The sequence below is a fragment of the Barbus barbus genome, assembly GCF_936440315.1.
Source record: "Barbus barbus genome assembly, chromosome: 39".
NCBI classification, from domain to species: Eukaryota; Metazoa; Chordata; class Actinopteri; order Cypriniformes; family Cyprinidae; genus Barbus; species Barbus barbus.
Genome location: NC_136717.1, coordinates 3,685,650 through 3,708,226, shown reverse-complemented (window position 1 = coordinate 3,708,226; position 22,577 = coordinate 3,685,650). Strand labels below are relative to the sequence as shown.

Genomic DNA, 22,577 nt, shown 5'->3' with positions numbered 1-22,577 from the left:
GTATGGCAAGCCGTTTTGACTTGTATTCCTTCTCAGGATATGAAAATATGAAAATTCTTGATATCAACAATTACATTTTTACTAGTTAAAATGCTAATTGTTGATATCAAGAATTAAATTGTTGATATCTGTAATTGTATTTTCACTAGTTAAATGTCACCATAGGCTGCCATTCAAAATCAATTGTTGATATCAAGAATTAATTTCTTACTAGTTGAAATTCCAATTTCACATATCAGAAATGCAATTCTTACTAGTAAAAATGCCTATTCTTTATATCAACAATTGAATTCTTGATATCAACAATTTAATTGTCACTAGTGACAATGTTAATTTCTGATATCTGAAAATGTATTTCTGATATCAACAATTGGGAGGGTAATTTCTGATATCAACAATTTAATTCTTGATATCAGAAATTAACATTGTCACTAGTGACAATTAAATTGTCATATATAATTATATATGTATTACCATTGGTGTTTTTCAGAATCTTAAAAGCATATTAATGGCTAAAGTCTGATTATACTGCCCTACAATAATATGCGAGCAGCATGAATGTTTATGTATGTGTGTTTATATGATTTATCAGTACACAAATTTAAATAATGATGTGGGTAATACTCTGATATAATAACGTAAATGTGGTTTATGATGAAATTTCCTGAGTCCTCATAATTAAGATAGGTTACAATCAATATTTTATTTAAAAAGGGGTGTATGCAGAATTTTGGTAGGTGTACAGTAAAAAAATCATTATGACTATATATGGAACGTCCCCAGAAAACATTAAAACCAACGTGTGTGTGTGTGTGTGTGTGTGTGTGTGTGTGTGTGTGTGTGTGTGTGCGTGTCAGCTCGCCCAACTCTGACTGGCATTTCACTCTTGTGAGTTAGAAGAGCTCAAAGCAGGGCTTAATTTCCCAACTTAGGTAGATTTTGTAAACATTTCATTCGAGGTATGAACGTCATTGCCCCCAGAATAATGTATGTTATATATAATCATAGTTTTTAACCACCTTCTTTAAAAGAAGAGAATTATGTGTTTTATAAGTTCAATAAACTTAAATGTTGACTACTTTTTAAAAATGTATGATAAATGACTTGCTTTAGTATCATGTTTGACATATATAATTATACATTTTGTTTATTACGATATTCTTTAAATGAAGAGAATGATGTGTTAAATAAATGTTGAATACTTGTTTAAAATGAATGATCAATGTTTTGCTTTGCTTTAGTAACATGTTTGTTCCTTAATAAAAATAAAACAAGTTTGTTACTTGAGTCTCTTTTTAGCTTGAAATGTTTATTTTTATAGAGTATGTTACATATAATCGCTGAAGCACTGAAGAAGTTTTGACATTTGTGTTTTTCAGTATCTTAAAATTATATTAATGGTTAAAGTCTGATTATAGTGTATTTGGTACAAACGGAGTTACAATAATATGTTATTATAATGAATACATGCTTGTGTTTTGTGATTTATGATGAAATTTCCAGAGTCCTCGTAATTAATTAAGATAGCTTACAATCAATATTTGATAAAAAATGGATGTATAGGCAGACATTCTTGTGTAATGGGTAGGCGTACAGTTTGTACAGTAAACAAAATAAAAAAATTAAAAAAATCTTTGTCTATGGAGTGTCCCCACAAACCAAATGCATAGTAATACTTCAAATGTTTGACCTGAGCATAACAGCTTTTTGAATTATACTAAATGATGTTCATGAAAATATAATAAAAAAAATTTAAATTAAATAAAAAAATCTGAAAAGTTTACTGTGATTTTGCAGGTTTAGAATCAGAAAGAGCTTTATTGCCAGTTATGTTTACACATACGAGGAATTTGTTTTAGTGACAGAAGCTCCACAGTGCTATACAGAGACAGCAACAAGACAGGACACAGATAATAAAGAGAATAAAAAGAATAATATACATATATACAAAATAGACAATGTACAAAATAGCAAAAAGGGGACACAAACCCGATGTGTAGTAATACTCCAAATAATAGTCCCCACGATCATAGCAGCTTTTTACAATATATTAAATGATGTATATGTAAATATAAAATGCAAAAAGTTTACTGCGATGGGTAGGTTTAGGGGGATGATACAGGATAAAATGAATTAATATACTGTAAATATAAATATAAAAGTTTGTAAATATGATGTAGAAACTTTGCTTTTCTGTGAAACTGCTTTGCAACAATTTGTTTTGTGAAAAAGTTATACAAATATATGTGAAATGAATTTAAATATGTCCGTGGAAATAAAAAATTAAATGTTTATGACTTTCAAACATAACAATGGCATGCTCTGACATGTTGAGTCCACTATATTCCTTACCATTTGCCTGTTAATTTTTTCCCCCCTTTACTTGTGTCGACCCTCATTACAAATTTATTGTTACCTAAAACTAGTGTCAATGTTTTGCTTTGTGCCATATCGTATGTGTCTTATATGTTATTCATTTATTTTCTTAGATGTACATTTTTCTGTAATGGGTTGTAACATGTATAATTATCTGTAGATAAAAACATCAGGATTCTGTGCAATATCACCATTTTAGATGGCTGTGTGAGAGAGAGAGAGAGAGAGAGAGAGAATTAAAGTTTAAACACAACCACATTTTTTGTAATCATTTCATTTGAGACCCACTGTGAAGACGTGTATTTTCTGTTTTTCCCCGAAGAATGTAAGAAGATTTATATTTTTTAACCATTTTATTTGTTAAGCTAAACACTCTTTATCCTTTCTCATTGATAGCCTATTTTATTAAAATTATTTTTATACAATCAACAGAATACATGTGTGAGCGCTGGGTGTGTGTCTTAAAACTGATCTCTTAATGTCCTTTACTTTTTAATATTGCTTGTTCATTATTGTTTTTTCTCACGGATCCCATAGAGACAGAGAGAGGGGGAAAGAGAGAGAACTCAACCGGACACCACGCGTGCCGCAGATGGGGAGGGGCGCTATGTTGTTCCTATGAGGACGTTTCAAAACGCGCCATAAAATCTTCAAAAACATTACTTGACAACTCATTTATGTTTTTCCACTGGCCAGATGACTCGGAGTTTCACGCTTGACCGATTTCCGCATCTGAAACTTGTCATGAGATCAAAGGTCACATATGGAAATTATTAATATTATTATGAGGTCACAAAGGTCAAAGCCATTAATCAAACTTGGCATATACCACCGGCTATCACTACTATTATACTATTTTTAACAGTAATATTGAACTTTACACATGTTTTACACATACTTAACATCTTAACACGTCTGTATCAGTAAGATATTTGTCACAAATCGTCAGACACATCAGGCGGGGTTGATAAATTGGACTTATCGATTATTTGAATTATTGACTCTTGTCAATTATTTGATCATATCTTAGTAAAATAATCCTACATAGACCAGAAAATCTCTGTAAGTGTCTTCAGATCAATCAGAGGATCGTTTGACTGCTTCTAATCCTTGCTTTAGAGGATCATGGTTTTAGGTTTGAAAGATATAAAAAAATACTAATCTTAACTTATTTGTTAAAACAATAGTTATATCGTTGTTGCTTTTCATCATCTTGTAGAGACATCCAGTGTGATTCTAAAAGTTTTTATTTGTAAAAGGTTTGTATGAGACATCATAAAAGTATAAATATTTAACTGTATGGTTGTTTGTGCATGTTTGTGTTTATGTTTGTTTAATTTTATGCATGTGTGTGTGTGTGTGTGTGTGTGTTTGCATTTGCAGTGCATGTTTGTGTTGAGGGTTGAAAAATATACAAGTGAAAAAAGAAATAACAAAACTAAGTAAAATGAACTAAATTAAACAGCATTTTCCTACAGCAGACCATCTTATTAAAATAATCACCTTGACCCTCCCTATTTATTTATGTTTATCGACTTCTTTATCTATCTTTTTCATCCTGATATTTGCGCGTGCAACTGATAGGGTAGCCTATAGCACGGCGTCACAGATTCTGCACGCCATCTTCAAAACTTATCTCGTTTCGTGGAGAAGCAGATCCGCGACCTGGTGGAGAAGCAGTCCCAGGCCGAGAGAGCGGAGAGCCGTGCTGAAAACATCCTGGGCTGACGCTCACAAGTCCAGGGTAAGTATACAGTAAGTATGTTTCTCTGCACAGACCCTGTGCACCCAGGACGCAATCTTCCCAGATGTCCTTCACTCCGGCGCCAGGACGCCACGGACCCTGGGTGCACAAGCAGCAGAAGACGTGAGCCAGGCCTCGGGCGACGACCTCTCCCCCTCCGCCGCCTCTGGTCTTCGAGATCTCCACCCAGAACTGCTTCGCTCCCCTCCGCGAGATGGAACGCGATGCTGTGATCGACGGAGACTCCATCGTCCGGCACGTCCGTGCTACGTTAGCTGAAGGTAAAGTGCACACTCACTGTTTCCCCAGTGCTCGTGTTCTCGATGTTTCTGCACAGATACCCGCGATCCTGAAGGGCGACGAGAGCATCGGTGCTGTCATGCTGCACGCGGGGGTTAACGACACCAAGCTGCGGCAGACGGAGACACTGAAGAGGGACTTCAGGAGCCTGATCGACGGTATGCAGCACATCGCCCGCGACGATGATCATCGTGTCAGGACCGCTTCCCACGTATCAACGAGGAAACGAAAGGTTCAGTAGATTTTTTGCTTTAAACGAATGGCTATTGTCATGGTGTAAAGAACAGAAACTGCTCTTTGTTAATAACTGGAATCTTTTCTGGGAGCGTCCTAGGCTTTTCCGTGCTGATGGCCTGCACCCCAGCAGAGTCGGAGCGGAACTCCTGTCGGAAAACATCTCCAGGACGCTACGCTCCATCTGACTAGTAAGCCAATTCTCAAATAACTGCTATGACGACGTTTCTCTGTTTCTGTTCTGATTAACATCCCGTGGTAACTAGGAATTACAGAAGATTCAGTCTGGATCCAACCCTTAAATGATCTGAGATGACCGAACACCTGAGAAAAGATGATGCCAACCCCTCAGAGGATGCCAATGCTCAGACAACATACAGAATTACCAAATTTTGCCATAAGTTAAATATATTAAGTTCTGCAATATATAAATATATTGTGGAAACTTAATTTCCTGTAGAGCTGCTTTGAAACTATTTGTATCGTAAAAAGTGCTATACAAATAAACTTGAATTGAATTGAAAGGTTATCACAGGAATGAGGAGCTGCTCTCCTACACATAACACCACCGCAGAGCTCCTGACATTATCTCAAAGACGTTAGCCGTGTCTATCTGTACTCAGTGACTGTACCATAAAGAAATGGGCATTTTAAAGAGTTGACAAGCCCCAACTAATTGCCTCAAAAGCAGCTAAGTGAGCAAACAAAGCCCACAAGGCCTCAAACTCACGACTCTCAACATCATAATCCATCTCTTGCACAAGGCCAACGTGTGTGTGTGTGTGTGTGAGAGAGAGAGAGCGAGAGAGAGAGAGAGAGAGAGACATGAGCGATACTTTCTGTATATCTGAGCTATAATAATAGTAACTATGCCACCCTGGGAATTACACCCAAGGAAATACACAAAGGAACGTAGTTCAGTGGCACAATGAAAAGACAAAACATGTTATCTGACTTAAGTTGCATTAAAAAAAATTTAATGTCAATCTTCATGCTCTATAGAATGTTACTGGGTTTTTTTTTTTTTGGTCTGTTATTTTAAAACGGCAAGTTTGCTTCTATAGGGTGGAGTATACATGAAACAGAAAGTGAAAGTTGAGAAGCTTCTCATGGCAGAATCTCAGCATTTCAGCACAGAAGGAAAATCAGATCAGATCAACATTTAAAGTCTTTAAATAGAAACACTTAAACAGTGTGACTTTTATATCATATTTATATCTGAATCTAATGACAAAAGCTTCAACTCCTCAACAAAAAGATAAACGGAAGAAAGAGCTCTGAAAAAAACACTGAAGGTAAGTGAAATTAGCATCAGGCTAAAACCAGAGCTACTCATTTACAGTGTTACCATTAACCAAGTATCTGTCAGTTTCTCTCTATAGATAGATAATCTGAAATCTTTATCCTTGAACATGAATAAACTGATATTAAATGGATCACCATTAGGCTACATGAATATAAATAGAGGAAATCAATAGGAAAAAAAATAATCATTAAATAATGTCAGTGCTGCATTCAGCTTTATTTTTCAGTGCATTGGTGCAAACCAGGAATTTCATCATTAGCTGGTTTAGCCCTCGCTAACAGTTGCTGATAAGTGTTGTCATCTAGTGTTGTGGCTGCAGCATGTCTACAGCATAAATATAAAGACAAACAATCACATTTGAGTTGAACAAACCTATCTATGTGAATCCATAGATACAATCTCTTTTAATGCATTATGTGCAAGTTCACATTTACTGTAACCTCACTAACTCATATTTTTCTCATCTGGTTGTCTTTAGCATGGACACAGTGGGAGTGAATCTGATAAAAACAGCAGCTCTTGGAAGACCCTTCCAGCTCGGCATGCTGTATGACTGCAGAAACGACGAGTTAATAGCAGGTACTAAAGCAGCCTTTACAGAGAGATATAAGGAAAATAATAATACTTCCATTTGTTTAATACAAGTGAATAATCTAAAAAAACTAATAACCCCATAAAAGACTCTTTGAAATGGAGAAGGAATATGTCAAAAAAATATGTGAAGGAACATATCCCCACCTAGCGGTGAACATGTGCAATTTAAATATTTTATTTATAGAGCTGTTGAGTTAAAAAACTTTTTTCCCACAGGAATCAGATTTTGGAATAAAGAACAGCTGGAGCAGAATACTTGCTCTCGTCCCCAGATTAATACAAATTTCAATGTCACAGCTTCAGACTCCATTAAGGACAAATCTAACTTACTAAATATTGAAGGTGGACTGAACCTGAGTGTCTTAGGTGGACTCGTCCAGGTTAGTGGAGCAGCAAAGTATCTCAAAGACACCAAGAAGTCTTTCATACAGCAGAGACTGACGCTACATTATTATTCAACCAGCGAGTTTAAAGAACTGACCGTGAATCAGTTGCCTTCTGAAAATATTCCTGATGATGTTAATGACATTGCCACACATGTAGTAACAGGAATACTGTATGGAGCAGATGCCTGCTTTGTGTTTGATAGACAAGTTTCTTCAGATGAGGACAAAAGCACAGTTAAAGGAGAAGTAAAAGTGGCTCTAGAGAAACTGATGGGTGTCATATCAATAGATGCAAACGCTGACCTGAACATGAATGACAAAGATAAAACTGCAGTCAAAGACTTCACTTGTACATTTTATGGTGACTTCCAGCTGCCGTCTAACCCGACCACTTTTGAAGATGCGATGAAGGTTTTTGCTGATCTTCCGAATCTGCTGAAAGAAAACCAAGAGCTGGCGGTTCCTCTAAGAGTTTGGCTTTATCCTCTGCACAAACTTCACTCAAGAGCTTCAAAACTTCAGAAACACATCAGCATGGATCTAATCCAAGAAACTGAATCAGTGGTTGAGAGCTTAAATACAGCCGAGATGAAATGCAGTGATCTTCTGGAAGACTCTCCTGCTGTGACTTTTGCTGCATTTCATGATAAAATCCTGCAAATGAAGCAAAACTGCTACAAGTACAAGTTGAGACTCATGAAGAAGCTCGGCTCTCTGCTGCCAAACATCCGCGGAGACTTGATGAAGGAAACAGCATTGAATGATCTTCTACAAGAACATGAAGAATCTCCATTCAATGAAAGTGACCTCACAGAATGGCTGAAAGAGAGAGCAAGAGAGTCTGAGATCATTAAAACAGTCCTCAGACAGCTGAAGGATTGTGGTGCACAGGTGGAAAACAACATAGATGTCATTTTGATGGATCTGGAGGTTGGAAATCTGGTCAGTTACACATTCACGTCGTTGAACTGCTCAGACATGATCCTTCCTAAACAAAAGGTCTATCTGAGGTCTTCAACAAAAGAAGAAAATGTAGAGATAAGCCCTGATTTCAAGCAAAAGTCTTGGCTCACTGCTGAGATCCGAAAGACCATGAAGAGAAACTTGGAGCTATTTAAGAACCTGATGAATTCAAAGGACTGTAAACCAGCAAAGTTTATTGTGTCCTCAAAGGAAATTGTGAATAATCCTGGCTCCTGCATTCTTCTGTATGAAAGTGAATGTGATGATGATGTTTGCTTTACTCCTCCATTCAAACCAGTCTGTCCAGTCACTGAAGAGGTCAAAGGTCAGAGTGTGGTTCTGAAGGTGGTTCCTTCATCATGTCCTGAGACGGTGGAGCTCAGATTACTGTATAAAGCAAAGCAGGACACAGTCTGGACATCTGAACCTGTGCTGAAAGATCAAGACACAGTTACTCTGACTGATTTGAGAGAAGAAACTGAGTATAAGATCAAATGTGCTGCGGTGGGGAAACTCAACTACACCATAGAGAGTGACGTGATCACAGTCGAGACAGGGGTATGAAGACATGCATTTATTAAATAACTGGAAACATATGCAGCTTTATTAGAGTGTCTTGAGTACTTTATACTTAACTTCTCTTATTGGTAGTTTCAGAACAGTTTTTGATCAGTATCAAATGTGTTTTTCAGAGAAATATGAAGAGCAGTGCAGGTGAGTCATATACTTTTTTTGCTTACCTGATATTTAATCACATTTTAAGTCTACACATGCTAAATGCCATAAATACAGTTGGGAAAAAAATATTTCATCCCCTGCTGATTTTGTACGTTTGCCCACTGACTAAGAAATGATCAGTCTATAATTTTAAAGGTCCCATATTGTCAAAACTGAAATTTCCTGGCTTTTTTCATGATAACAGAGGTTTAGGGGCTATGTAACTACCATATACTGTAAGTTTCAAATTAGTCAGTCCACAGTAAAGTGCACACAGCCTGCATAAAGTAGCTGTGCCTTTTCACGAGCCCTTGTGACTTCCGTAAAAATGGAGAAGGGTCTGGCTGCAGACTTGGACTTGCACACTCAGACACTTGCACTCTCAGACACTTAAACTCTCAGACACTTGCATGCTCAGACACTTGCACGCTCAGACACTTGCACTCTCAGACACTTGCACGCTCAGACACTTGCACTCTCAGACACTTGCACGCTCAGACACGTGCACTCTCAGACACTTGCACTCTCAGACACTTAAACTCTCAGACACTTGCATGCTCAGACACTTGCACGCTCAGACACTTGCACTCTCAGACACTTGCACGCTCAGACACTTGCACGCTCAGACACTTGCACTCTCAGACACTTGCACGCTCAGACACTTGCACTCTCAGACACTTGCACGCTCAGACACTTGCACGCTCAGACACTTGCACTCTCAGACTTGCACTCTCAGACTTGCACTCTCAGACACTTGCACGCTCAGATTTGCACTCTCAGACACTTGCACTCTCAGACACGTGCACGCTCAGACACTTGCACTCTCAGACTTGCACTCTCAGACACTTGCACGCTCAGATTTGCACTCTCAGACACTTGCACTCTCAGACACTTGCACGCTCAGATTTGCACTCTCAGACACTTGCACTTCCGCGGGTGACGTCACTTGCACACATGCACACTGATATTATTTCATACACGACAGTGGTGAGATGCAAGAAATCTTCAGACGTGCCCATAACCACAAAGGACAATACTTTATTGAAACTTTTCTGATAAGAAGTGTGCGCTGCAAACACGAGCATTTTTGACAATGGTTTCTGTCCAGTCCGCTCGTTTTATCGCGTTTAACCACAGCTGTAGTCAGTTTTTTGTCTAGCAGTGGCATCAGGTATGTGATCAAATTTCTAATTTGAGGCTGTATTACGTAGATTCTGGCACCCAACATCACAACAAGATGATATTTTAAGCTCTTTATGTAGCTGAATCTGTGCTGGTTTGAATTGGCCGCCTCCAGTTTTCCTATTGTTTGTTTTGCTTGCATCTTAGTGTGGTGATGTAATTGACCAATTTACCGTTCACAAAACCCACCCACCCTTAGTTACTGTTGCCATGACCGACAAACAATGCCGTTCTCACACTACACACATGTTCTCACGCAGTGAAAAATACATCGCAGAGCAAAGAGGAAACTGACAACACACCGACAGAGAAGACAAAGCAGGTTACTTCTGATATGAAACAAGGTCTCAGGACCCTCAGCTTTTAAATTGAGTCATTTTTAAAAGAAATTCAAACAATAAATACCGTTTTGTGGCTCTTCAGTGTGTCATGACAGATCACTGTATTGCCTCTGTTCAAACACGTGAACAAACATCAGAAAGTGTTTTATTTCAACCGCGGAACACACCATTTTCAAGTGAAAGTCCACCGAAGTTAATGCTCTTCTGTCTGATTTGTGGTTAAGGCTTGAAGGGATACAGCTGCAGCTACCGGTCATGGACATTTTCCGAGCCAATAATATAACGTGAAACCTATAAAAATGGTTTTAAAAAAGTACAAAGCACCATAGTTTCATCACTTAAGAGTGTCACAGTCAAGTCAAGTCAAGTCACCTTTATTTATATAGCGCTTTTTACAATGCAAATTGTGTCAAAGCACTGCACAATATCACAAAAGGAAAATAATGTGTCAATAAGTTTAAATAGTGTCTTTGCAATAAGGTCGGCGATATCGCTGGAAATGAAGCGTCCCCAACTAAGCAAGCCAGAGGCGACAGCGGCAAGGAACCAAAACTCCATCGGTGATAGAATGGAGAAAAAAACCTTGGGAGAAACCAGGCTCAGTCGGGGGGCCAATTCTCCTCTGGCCAACAAACCAGTAGTTCAGTTCCAAACCGCAGCAAGTCAGATTGAATGGGCTCAGCTGGTTCCAGTGGTCTTTTCCGATGGCTGTCTAAGTGATGGTGTTTTTGCAGTAAATAGTTGAAATCATAGTTTAATGAGAGGGAAGATGACATGAAGCGACGCGAGGAGAGCTGCATTGAAATCAGATGAGCGCACATGTGCGTATAAAGCTCCCATTCGGGGCGAAGTTCACTGGATTTTGTCCACAATATGTTAAAACGTGTGCTCTTATCATTCTATTTTATTATTTCTCACTCAGTATTTAACTGAGTGAGAATTTAAGCCATGCATACTGCGCCGGACATGACAGATTTTCTGGTATATAAAGTATATAAAGGAATACCTCAGCTTATTACCGTTACCGTGGCAGCCAACAACAGCACAGCTTAACCCTCCACATATTTATATTCAGTTATATTAAAAAAGATGCAATTCAGTCAATCTTTTTTACCCTGTTTTAACATGTATTTCTATGGAGACAGGCCGTATCTGTCGGGCAAGATGGCGGATAGCAGCGGTGGCACATAATATACGCGTTCTGATTGGTCAGATCGCCTGTCAATCAAGCTCTTTGCGAACGGTCAATTGTGACGTTGGCCCTACATGACCCTAGTTACCTGTGGTTGGCCTAGACGTGCACCACTCAGAAAACAACAGGCCAATCAGAAGAGAGGCTCATGAATATTAATTAGACAGGCAAATCAACCTGTTTTTATCAGAGCTCATGAGAGAAGAGCTGTAAAAATATATTGAGATGGTTTTTAGGACTGGGAATAGTAATGATATACCCAACTTTATACACAAATATACCGTTTATATAAATAAACTATAAACTGTATATTTTAATTCTGAACTCAATTCTAGTTGCCCTGTCTCTTTATGCTCTCCTCCTGTTTAAGTGAATGACGCAGTCCGTGACGGACAGATTGATAAAGGCTGGTCTATGTGGTAATATCCAAACGCTCACCTATCATTCATCGACCTCAAATATGGCTTTTCATCTAAAAGATGTAGTAGCAACTTTACATGGCTGCTCAATGTGATGTTAACCTAGAGAAATGTGTGCTACTGAAGTGTTTGTGTGGAGACTGGAAGCTGAATAGCACGCTCTCGCTGCAGGACAGGCGCCGGTGTGCTCACTTGCTCTTAAAATCTCTGTATAATTTTTGGTCATACAGATAAAAGTAGCCTAAAGCCGGGCTCACACTGTATGATTTTTAATAGTCTTTTGCGATTGCTGCTTGTCACACTGTACGAACATGATGCCCATGTCAGACTGTAGGATCTCAGTTGTCTTAATGTCAGACTGTACGACAGTCAAGACGCGACAAAAACGGACGTACTTTTTTTTTTTTTTCAAAAACGGACGTACTCAAGAAGACTTGTCCAGAGTTTTACGTCATCAATACGTGACCCGCGTTCTCTCGCTATAATGGCAGCTAGCAAACAACAGCAACGTGTAGCGTTAGTTTTATTAATTACATGCCTTGATGTAAAAAAAAAAAAAAACGAAAAAGACGACGTGTGTGGAGCAAGTCATGGCTGGGCAAAAGAGGACTTTATGGACTTCCAGTTCTACAGAGCGAACTTGAGGTAATTTTGTTATTCGAGTTTAAACATCCTGCCCCTTAATAAATAAACTTTAAGTAAACTTTACCTTGTACATATATTGTTTTTACAAATAATGAATGGTTTGAAATTGTCGCGCTAATTGCGTCATCAAGTTCAGTGCTCCTATTGGTTCTTGGTTTGACGGTCGTCGTAGGAGATGTCACACTGCAGGAAAGTGTCTGAAATCTTCTGACACTGCCAGAATTTAATCGGAGGAAAAAATTGATCGCAACGGCCATTAATCGGCTGTCGGTGAACATGTCAAACCAGCGATCTAGACGACCGATTTTAGCCTAGGATTATAGGAATCTTTTAGGATTTTCAAATTTTGTCTCAGACGAACAAATCGTGGCCAAAATCGCACAGTGTGAGCCGGGCTTAATACATCTTTCGAATCTGTAAAGACTCTACGTTTATTTGTGTGCACTCAGAATAACAACGAAGCGTTGTGCTTTAAAGCAAACAGGATGCGCTTTAGGTCTCTGTGAACTTGAGCGAGAAACTTCGAAACTCTGTCTTTGACAAATATATCTATAGAGAGTGAAATGTCTACTTTAACTACTTTCAAAAAGAATTCCAAATAGAAAACATGTGTTAGCATTTTTGATTTACATTAAATGTGTGCAACACTGTGCATGAGCTGGCTTTCAGTTCAATATAATAACAAAAAACTACATTCTGGGTTTTTATTCAACTAAGGTGGGCACGCTGTGATCTGTACTATATTTTTTACTGTAACTGACGGATTTCGGCCAAAAAAAACAACAAAAAAAACACGGGAGTGAGAGGGAATGGGAGTAATTTTTCCTGGAGTGGAACGGGACGGGATTTTCCCTGTTTTTTTTGTGGGAGTAGGACAGGAGAGGTTTGAAAATCCACTCCCGTGTCACCCTCTACTTCAGACCTTAATCCCATAGAAAATCTGTGAATGGAGCTGAAGGTTCGAGTTGCCAAACATCAGCCTCTATACCTTAATGACTTGGAGAGGATCTGCAAAGAGGAGTGGGACAAAATCCCTCCTGAGATGTGTGCAAACCTGGTGGCCAACTACAAGAAACGTCTGACCTCTGTGATTGCCAACAAGGGTTTTGCCACCAAGTACTAAGTCATGTTTTGCGAAATTCAAATCAATTTATAACTTTTTTGAAATGCGTTATTCTATCTCTCACTGTTCAAATAAACCTACCATTAAAATTATAGACTGATCATTTCTTTGTCAGTGGGCAAACGTACAAAATCATCAGGGGATCGAATAATTTCTTTCCCCACTGTATGTGTAGTAGACAGGAAGAGTTAATGTGTTATATTTATGTCATATGATCATGGTAAAGGGTAACAGGATTACGTGCGAATGGGAATATCAATCACCTGTTCAACGATAGATACTAGGGAGAGGGGGTGAAAACTATATTATGACAATGAAATATCCATCTGTGCAATAAAAGAAATGTATTAGAAAGTACTTTCTGCCTTCCCAGATAGCATGCGGATGCGGGCCACTTAAGGCAATGATACGACACTGCTGGCCTTCTTATGGCCCGTGCAAAATGGATGTAAGCCTGAAGTGGCCCACATGTAAAATAGCAAAAATGGTCCAAATGTATCAAATCACACATGATAAGGATAAACTCTATTTGTCCCCGAAAGGAATTTTGTCTCGGGCAAAGTGCTACAGTGTTGCTCTAAACAATAATACATAGAATAATAATAGACAAAACAGATTAAATAAAACAATTAAGAGCATACATTAAAATATAACAGTGTGTAATGTTAGTAAATGCAAAACACAGTAAAGTGCTATAGGTGCGTTGTTCTTGTTAGAATTCAACAGTTTTCTCGAGGCAGGAACAAATGAAAGCTTCAGTCTATTAGTTTTACACACAGGCATTCTCAGTCTCTTTCCTGATATTTGCTAAAAAGAGGATGATCGGGATCAGTGCTGATACTTATTGCCCTTCTCATCACTGCCTGTTCATATAAAGTCTATATAGGCTCATATTGATTTCCATGGCTGTTTTGTGGATATGAGACAAGTTTCCAAACCAGACTGTGATTCCATAGCGAATGAGACTTTCAAACATAGCTCTGTAAAAAACAAGCAATATATTGCTACCCACCCCATACAGTCTCAGCCTTCTTCAAAAATAGGGCCAAACAGTGCCAACCAAATGTGGGCCACCTTTGGCAAAAATGTGGCTCGATCGACAAAGGCTAATCAGGGTGTAAACCAGGTATATTAATATGTACAGTTTTGGCGAAGAGATGGTTAGTACTAAGCACTGGCTAATGTGGCTGTGAGCCTGAAGTGGCCCTCATATGTTGCCACAAATTATGTGATGGGGGGGGGGGGGGGGGGGGGGGCATCCTGATTAGCCTTTGTCGATCGAGCCACAATGATGTGAACATTCAAATTTGTTAATACTTTACTATAGGTAAGGAGTGGATCATTTTATCAGTTGTTAATTATTCATGCAAACGGTCTAAACTGAATTATAAGTGCAGACATTCATATGATGAGTTTAACAACAAATTAGCCATTCAGAAATTTTATTTTTGAACATGAAAAATTTACCGAAGTCCGGACCTCGGTGACGTAATAGCTGGCTATAGGCCTGCTTATGGTCACAGTTTCTGTTCATTTGGACTTTGTTTTCCTTTTGCACTATTTCCCTTGTTGTGTTGATAGTATTATTCTGTTCAGGTGTGCCTAGTTAATTATCCTTGTTTGGTCTGAGTACTTAAGTTCCTGTATGTTCTCTTTGGCTGCGTTTACACTTGGCATTAACATGCGATCACTGCGATCCAATAAAACAGATCGTAACGCCAGTCAATCAGAACACGGCACGTTTACACTTGGCAACGTCAGATAACGATCGGATCTGTCTTTCCTGCACAATATTATAATATAAATACTGTAGAGGATGGAATGTGTATTTAAATATTTATGTGACATTTTAATTGCTGCTTGTGCAAAACCTGGGTCAGGATGATTTTACCAAGTAGGACACATTTCTGGAACTTATTTGAACATTTAGGGAGAACATTTTACAATTTCTCTTTACAATATGTTGAGTATTGTTGATGCATAACTCACTTAAGGCTTAGTGTGGCCAAAATAATGTATATTTATGGTTTATTTAAATGTGGCGAACAGGACCGGACTACACAAATGCCACCATTCAGCAAATTTTCTTTGGCCCAGATCTGGCCCATATCAACAGCTTAAGTGTGGCCCAGGGGTGCGTTTCCCAAAAGCATCGTAAGCCAACTATGGTCACAAGTTCCATCGTTACCAGCATAGTTTAACGACTTGGTGTTTCCCGAAACCATAGTTCAAACGAACGTTCGCAATCAGCGTCACAAACTTACGTGGTTGGAACTACAGCTCTCGACCTGTGGTTAGAAGCATAGTTTCTTGTTAGTAAGATATATGGGCTTAATTAAACATGCTCTTGGGCACAACAAGCAAGCTAACATGCAGTACTATCTGTATCTTCCATTCTATCTAAATATAAATGGTTTTTAATTATCTATTTTTGCTCGTCCATTGTAAGCGCCGTTTTTGAAAAGTGTGCATGTGCATAAATGCCTACGAGAACCCCGGAGTATGACGTAAGAATTAACCCGCGATGAATCAAACATCAAATAAAGCAAAATGACAGGAAACAAAAAATAGTAAATTAGTCAGAATAGGTGCCATGTTCAATACAGCAGCATCTCAGAGATCTCTGGCATAAGTTATTCCTCCACCACATGCGTGTGACGTCATTAACAATGGCCCTATTGTTGAACTAATGCGGTTCAAACGATGGAGATGCGACCGTGTTCGGGAAACAGTCGTGATTAGCTAGTTTGTTTCCAAAACAATGCATCGTACTATGGTGGTTAATCAGCGAGTTACGTCCTTGTTCGGGAAACGCACCCCTGATTAGTACGTGTTCCCCCGGCCCAGAACTGGTCCACATCTTTTTAGACAGAACTGAACCAAAACAGTACCATAACCCAACCCAAAATGAGCCCAATCATGAAAAAAGAAGTGGCTGATATATGGATCTCATATGGTATTCTTCTATGGTTGAGTTCTGGAAAGGGCTGATGGCCCTTATGTGGATGATACACCAAAAGCCATTATTTAACCATATTTACACCACACCTATTTTTTTTATTAAAATACCCATTACACAGTAAATCTTAAACACAAACATTCAAGTCATTTTTTTATATTCAGTCATTTCTTTTGTTTATAATAGAATTTTAATGATAGAAGTACAGAACATAACAGAAGTGCACTATTTTGTAAATGTCAAATGAGTGAATAAATGTACAATAATTAACCCTCTAAGCGCCAAAGTTGCAAAATTGCGACAAGACGTCATACTTCATGAAATGGGCTGTAGTTCCTAATCTGGTGTAATGGCTCATTTGTATTCCCTTCCACTAGATGGCAGACATGTAGTACTTTGATTCTAGACCAAAATTGTTCGAGGAAATAGCAGAGTAAGTGAGCTATCGTGTCATTGATGCGGAAGCAATTCAGTTCATAGCGTCTGAGTAAATTTGTGAGAGAAAATCGCCAAAAGGCTAATAAAAAGTTGTACTGTGAGGATGTGTTGCAAACGTCATTCGCCGATTCTGACTCTGAAGGGGAATATTTGCCTTTTGGAAATGACGATCGGCCGTCTAATGATCGCGCTTCTCCCGGTACATCTTTTCCGCGCAAAGGTGCCGCTGCACAAGGCGCGATCGTTCACAAAGCACAAACAAGTGATCATTTCAACACTTTGCCCAACGGGGATGGGGGTGGCAGGGGTGGACGTGGTCTTAGTGTCCATAGGAGAGCTGTTGCTCTCTGATGATCGGCCAGATTGCGCTGTTTGTTCTGATCGCACGCGCTCTAAGGGCTGCCGGCAGACAGTACAGGTGCAGGTGCAGGTGCAGTCAGTTTGGGGTAGATCTGTACGCTGTGCCATGCAATGAGAGGTACCATACTCTCAAGAACTATAAACTGTCACATAGATACCTGATTGGGCAGATAGCTGGTCAACTGATCAAAAAATAGGCACATGTACTTTACTATGGCACAGTAATATAGTAATAATTTACTACTTTCTCCTGTTTTACTGTTGATTTCCTCTTTTCCTGATCATTTGGAATGAGGATAAAAAGACAAAAAAACAACAACAACATGCAAATAAGTTCAAACATCCATTCAATATCTATTATTTCCTGAATATTACTGATGAACTGATCAAAAAGTAGGCTACTGTTCACATGCGTTTTACTACTATAGTATAGTAATATAGTAATAATTTAGTACTTTCTCCTGTTTTATTGTTGGTTTCCTCTTTTCTGATCATTTGGAATGAGGAGAAAAAGACAAAATAAAACAAACAAAAAAATCAAACCAATTCAATATCTACTATTTCCTAAATATTATGAAATTCAAGAGGGCCGCCCCTGATGACGTCATAATATGCAAATTAGATGAGTATATTTACACCCCACATAAACTTTCGGTCATGCCCAACATTTTTCTAATTTACAGTAGATCTCTATCTTTAAGCCCTTTCAAGCCACAAGCTTTTGAAATCTTGATGTCAAAATCCTGCATTTTTTCCAAAAAACCCTGGCGCCTAAAGGGTTAATAGTTTCAGTAAGTCTCACCAGTCTCTCACTCACAGTCTGTCAGGAAAAAGGAGAAAAAAAGAACATTTAGTATATCATAATATGTATCATACATTGGTTTATTTGACTATTAAGACAAGCACATATTATTAATGACTGTAAATCAGCACTGCACACATTCTCTCTTTCTGCCACCCAAGACGCTGCTGCGTAGCCCTTTTTAAATGAAGAAAACTTTAGCTACTCTAATAACAGACTATTTTTAGACATAATACCTAATATACATAATGTTATTGAAAACATTAGGGATGTAATGGTACACAAAAATGATGGTTCAGTACCTTAGTTTTGCAGTTTTGAAAGACATTTTTGGTAGAGCAAGGGGAAAAAAACATAAAATAGCTTTTTTATTTTTATTAAACAGTGGTTTATTAACAATTTGTGGCTCTGTCTTTAAATAAATTCAATTATAATTACAATTTTCTTAAGGACAAAAAAAATCTATCTCAGCTAATGCTATAAAATAGGGAGCCCTATGACTTGAACATTACAAAAATATTAAAGGCTACAATTAACAACAGAGCCCAAACTATTCAATTACATTTCTGTTTATTTTAGATACAATCATCAAAAAAAAAAAAGGATGCAAAATTGTAAATTTCACATAGGCAGTTTATACAAAATGTCAAAGTCTAATTATAGAAATGTTTCTTTGATTTTATGACAGAGTTAAAACATACACTAATTAAGACATCACTAACAGGTTAAAGTACATTTATAATCAATATAGGCTAATACAGAGCAAATATTAAGCAAAATGGTGTTGTCCAGAGTTCTTTTTTTAGCAAAGTGATGAACTGTGAACACTGAATGACTTGCCTGAGGTAAGAGTAATGCTGCTTCGGGACATTTTATTGACAAGCTGTTTTGTTACCATTTTTCCGCGGTTTCAAAACGGATTGAGAGATTACTTGAGACAAGAGATGTTCATTTGTGTTTAATTTGCGTTATAACTAGTAGAAAAGAGAAAGGCATGATCACATTCCCTCTCTTCGTGCTGACATTTGTACCTGCAGCGGTCTGTCAAGCCACATCAAAGAGCGTCAAAACGGCATTTATTTTTTTATAAATAAAAAAATTATTTTTTTTAAATTAAAAAATTAATTTAATTTTTACGTTATTTCACCAACCCCCAACCCCTGGAACAAGAGCAGACTTATGGCAGCAATAAGCAAGCGAATATACAGAACGTTATGGTATTCATAGGCCATTTTAGAGTCAAGTTGATGCATTGGAAATCACAGGTGTAGTCAATTTTGTTTCAGTGATCACAGGTTTTCTAACCCGTGTGCCAGTGTTTAAATGTGTATTCAGTTTTTTTGTGTTACTCTTCCTGTCAAGAAATTATTTAATTATTGACAAGTGATACAATTTTAAATCATTTGACATTTTAATGATGTTGCACATGAAGATACAAATAATTGTTTCCTTTTCCTTTGTCTAGCAATGGAGAAAGGTCAGAAAAAGATAACTAGACTGTGCCAATCTGCTCATAATATAAAGAACAACTGGAGCAGAAAAATAGAAGACGGAAGCAATGAAAACCTACCAATATTTAAACTCAACCTGGATGAAACATGGCAGAACAGTGATGGGTTCTGCAGAAGAAGGACATTTGGGAAAAATATCACAAAACCAAACAAGACCATTATGATGATTGGAGCCACAGGTGCAGGAAAAACCACTCTAATTAACAGCATGATTAACTACATTCTGGGAGTGCAATGGGAAGACGACTTCCGGTTTGTGCTAATAGATGAAGGGAAGCAGAAATCCCAGGCTGAAAGTCAGACATCAGAGATCACGGCATATCAGATTAATCACATGGACGGTTTCCAGGTTCCATATACTCTGACTATTGTGGACACACCAGGCTTTGGTGACACCAGAGGAATTTCACATGACCAGAAAATCACTGCGCAGATTCGGGAGTTCTTTTCTGCCCGTGAGGGAATTGACTGCATTGATGCTGTGTGTTTTGTAGTACAGGCTTCACTTGCACGTCTGACACACACACAGAAATACATATTTGACTCCATTCTTTCCATATTTGGGAAGGATATTGCTGAAAACATCCTTATGATGGTCACCTTTGCAGATGGGAAAACACCTCCTGTTCTTGAGGCCATTAAAGTCTCTGAGGTCCCATGTTCTACCAATGAGTCTGGAGAACCACTTCACTTCAAGTTCAACAACTCTGCTGTGTTTGCTACCAATAATAAATCTGCAGAGGATGAGGATTCTGATTGTGAAAACTTTGATCAAATGTTCTGGAAGATGGGATTTTCTAGCATGAAGAAATTCTTCATATCTTTTAACACGATGAAAACCAAGAGCCTGTTTCTGACACGGGCGGTCCTAAAGGAGCGGCAACAGCTAGAAGTGCTTGTGGAAGGCCTCCAGCCCCAAATCAATGCTGGTCTGACAAAACTGGATGAAATCAAGAAGACAAGAGCTGCTCTGGAGCAGCACAAAGCTGAAATGGATGCCAACAAGGATTTTGAATATGAAATAGAAGTAACTGTCCCAAAACAGATTGAAAACAAAACAGGCTTCTTTTTGAGCTACTGCCAAGTTTGTCACTTCACATGTCATGATACATGCGATATTCCAAACGACGAAGATAGACATCGTTGCGTGGCCATGACAGATGGAAAGTGTACAGTCTGTCCCAGAAAGTGTGCTTGGAATGTGCACTTTAATCAGAAATACAGATTTGCGTATGTCAAAGAAAACAGAAAGGAAACTTATCAGGATTTAAAAAAGCGATTTGTGGATGCATGTGGAGAGGTCATGTCAAAAGAAAAGATCTTTAAAGAACTTGAAAATGAGCTGCAGGATGTCCAGGAAATTGTGACTGGACTAATTGACCAATCTCAAAAGTCCTTGGAGTGGCTGCAGGAAATAGCTCTCAAGCCCAATCCTCTTTCCACCCCTGACTACATTGATCTGATGATTGAGTCTGAGAAACAAGAAGCCAAGCATGGATTTCAAGATCGCATTCAGTCTTTAATGGAAGTCAGGAAGAAAGCAGAAACCATCAGTAAGGTTTCCACAGGTGAAGCACTTCCAGAGGATTTGAAAGAATTCAAACCTGAAACGAGAAAAGATGATTCCTTTAAAGCAATGGCCCTGGTCAGAAAGTTTGTTGAAGAAACTAAGCTTAAAAACACTTTCATACATCAAAAACAATAAAAAATGTCTTAATTCTGTGCATGATGTACAACATACCTGTATTTCAACAGCTCGTTAAATGAAAAGAGAGAAAATCATATATCCAAACCTGATGTTGTATTAAATGAATTAAACATGTTATGTATGATACAAGAGATCAGATTACATGAGAATGCTGTTTTGGGATTGTGTCATTTTACTTGCATGATTATTTTGTTGTTCATTCAGAATGAATGACTGGAATCAATGAAAGTAGTGTTAAACATTCTGTGTATATATCGTTGTATCTCTATATATTTCAAGTGTATAAGAAAGTCAAAGGTTGTTTTGATGATTTATTTCTTATTGGTCATGTTTTCTCCTTTGTTCAGAATGTAATACTTTCTTATCTATTCTTCTTTCTTTTCGTTAAGGTTATATGCTAATTACATAAGGGATTGTTATTACTGGAGTTTTTCTTTAAGGGCTTGTTTTTGCACCACTTATTTTGACTGATATGTCATTTGTACCATCTTTCCTGGCTACATAATTGTAGATCTCACATCATTTCTGTAGATGATGTTCCATTTGATTAGATCCATGTTTTCTTAGAATCTACTGCACTGAATGTACTGTGGTTCCGTCACTGTAAGAGCTAAACAAACAAGTCTGCAGACTAGATTTGCTTATTTTGCTAAAGTGTGTAAAAACTGAAATTGTCCATCTTTTTAATAATGGGAAATACCCTACTCCTACTTCCTATTCCTAACAGTTTCATTTTCTGCTCTTGCTACTCAGGGGATTCCTATATTCCTTTCCTGCTCATATAAGATAGCCTACTATATAACTCAGATGATTAGATGATACTAAGATAAAGGCTCAGATTATAGTTGTACTTCTTTCATTTGATCTTTATTCATTATAATCATTGTATTATGATATATTCTTTACCTTTGATTATTAAAATTTGGCTGCATTTTTTTTCTGGAGTCTCATACTTCAATTAAATAAAATCCTCTTTCGTCATCAAAAAAAAAATCGGGAAAGCCGATTTGTCACCAGCAGAGACGGACTACAGCTGCGTAAGTGTTTTGAATAACTTGTTTGAAGTTCTGTTGTTTTAATAATTTACTTGCTACTAGGAAGGAATAGTTAGTTTCTACCTATTTCTACTCTGCATTTTCGCTGTTTTTTCTGTTAATTGCACTTACTGGAAATTAGAATAATTTGCGCCTCAGGTGAGAACGAGCCTTTGTGTTTGTGCAAAGTGTTAGTTTCGTCTTGAGCTATCTAGCAGTCCTTTAACCTTATTGGCTGGGCTG

General features: G+C 38.0%; 1 protein-coding gene across 1 annotated transcript; it reads left to right on the top strand.

The window, feature by feature from the left end:
- The first annotated feature begins 5,726 nt into the window (after positions 1-5,726).
- Positions 5,727-22,251, top strand: LOC306858850 (uncharacterized protein). The gene is made up of 5 exons (XM_079399614.1): positions 5,727-5,949; positions 6,439-6,539; positions 6,771-8,461; positions 8,596-8,617; positions 19,547-22,251. Exons 2-5 carry the CDS (start codon positions 6,440-6,442, stop codon positions 21,295-21,297), a joined length of 3,564 nt encoding a protein of 1,187 aa, XP_079255740.1. The 5' UTR covers positions 5,727-5,949; position 6,439; the 3' UTR covers positions 21,298-22,251.
- The last annotated feature ends 326 nt before the right edge of the window (positions 22,252-22,577 follow it).

Excerpts from the sequence above, each read along its gene's own strand:
- LOC306858850 (XM_079399614.1), top strand. The coding sequence starts at position 6,440 with ATGGACACAGTGGGAGTGAATCTGATAAAAACAGCAGCTCTTGGAAGA. Across the intron at positions 8,462-8,595 it reads TGATCACAGTCGAGACAGGG|AGAAATATGAAGAGCAGTGC; the intron begins GTATGAAGACAT and ends TGTGTTTTTCAG. Across the intron at positions 8,618-19,546 it reads AAATATGAAGAGCAGTGCAG|CAATGGAGAAAGGTCAGAAA; the intron begins GTGAGTCATATA and ends TCCTTTGTCTAG.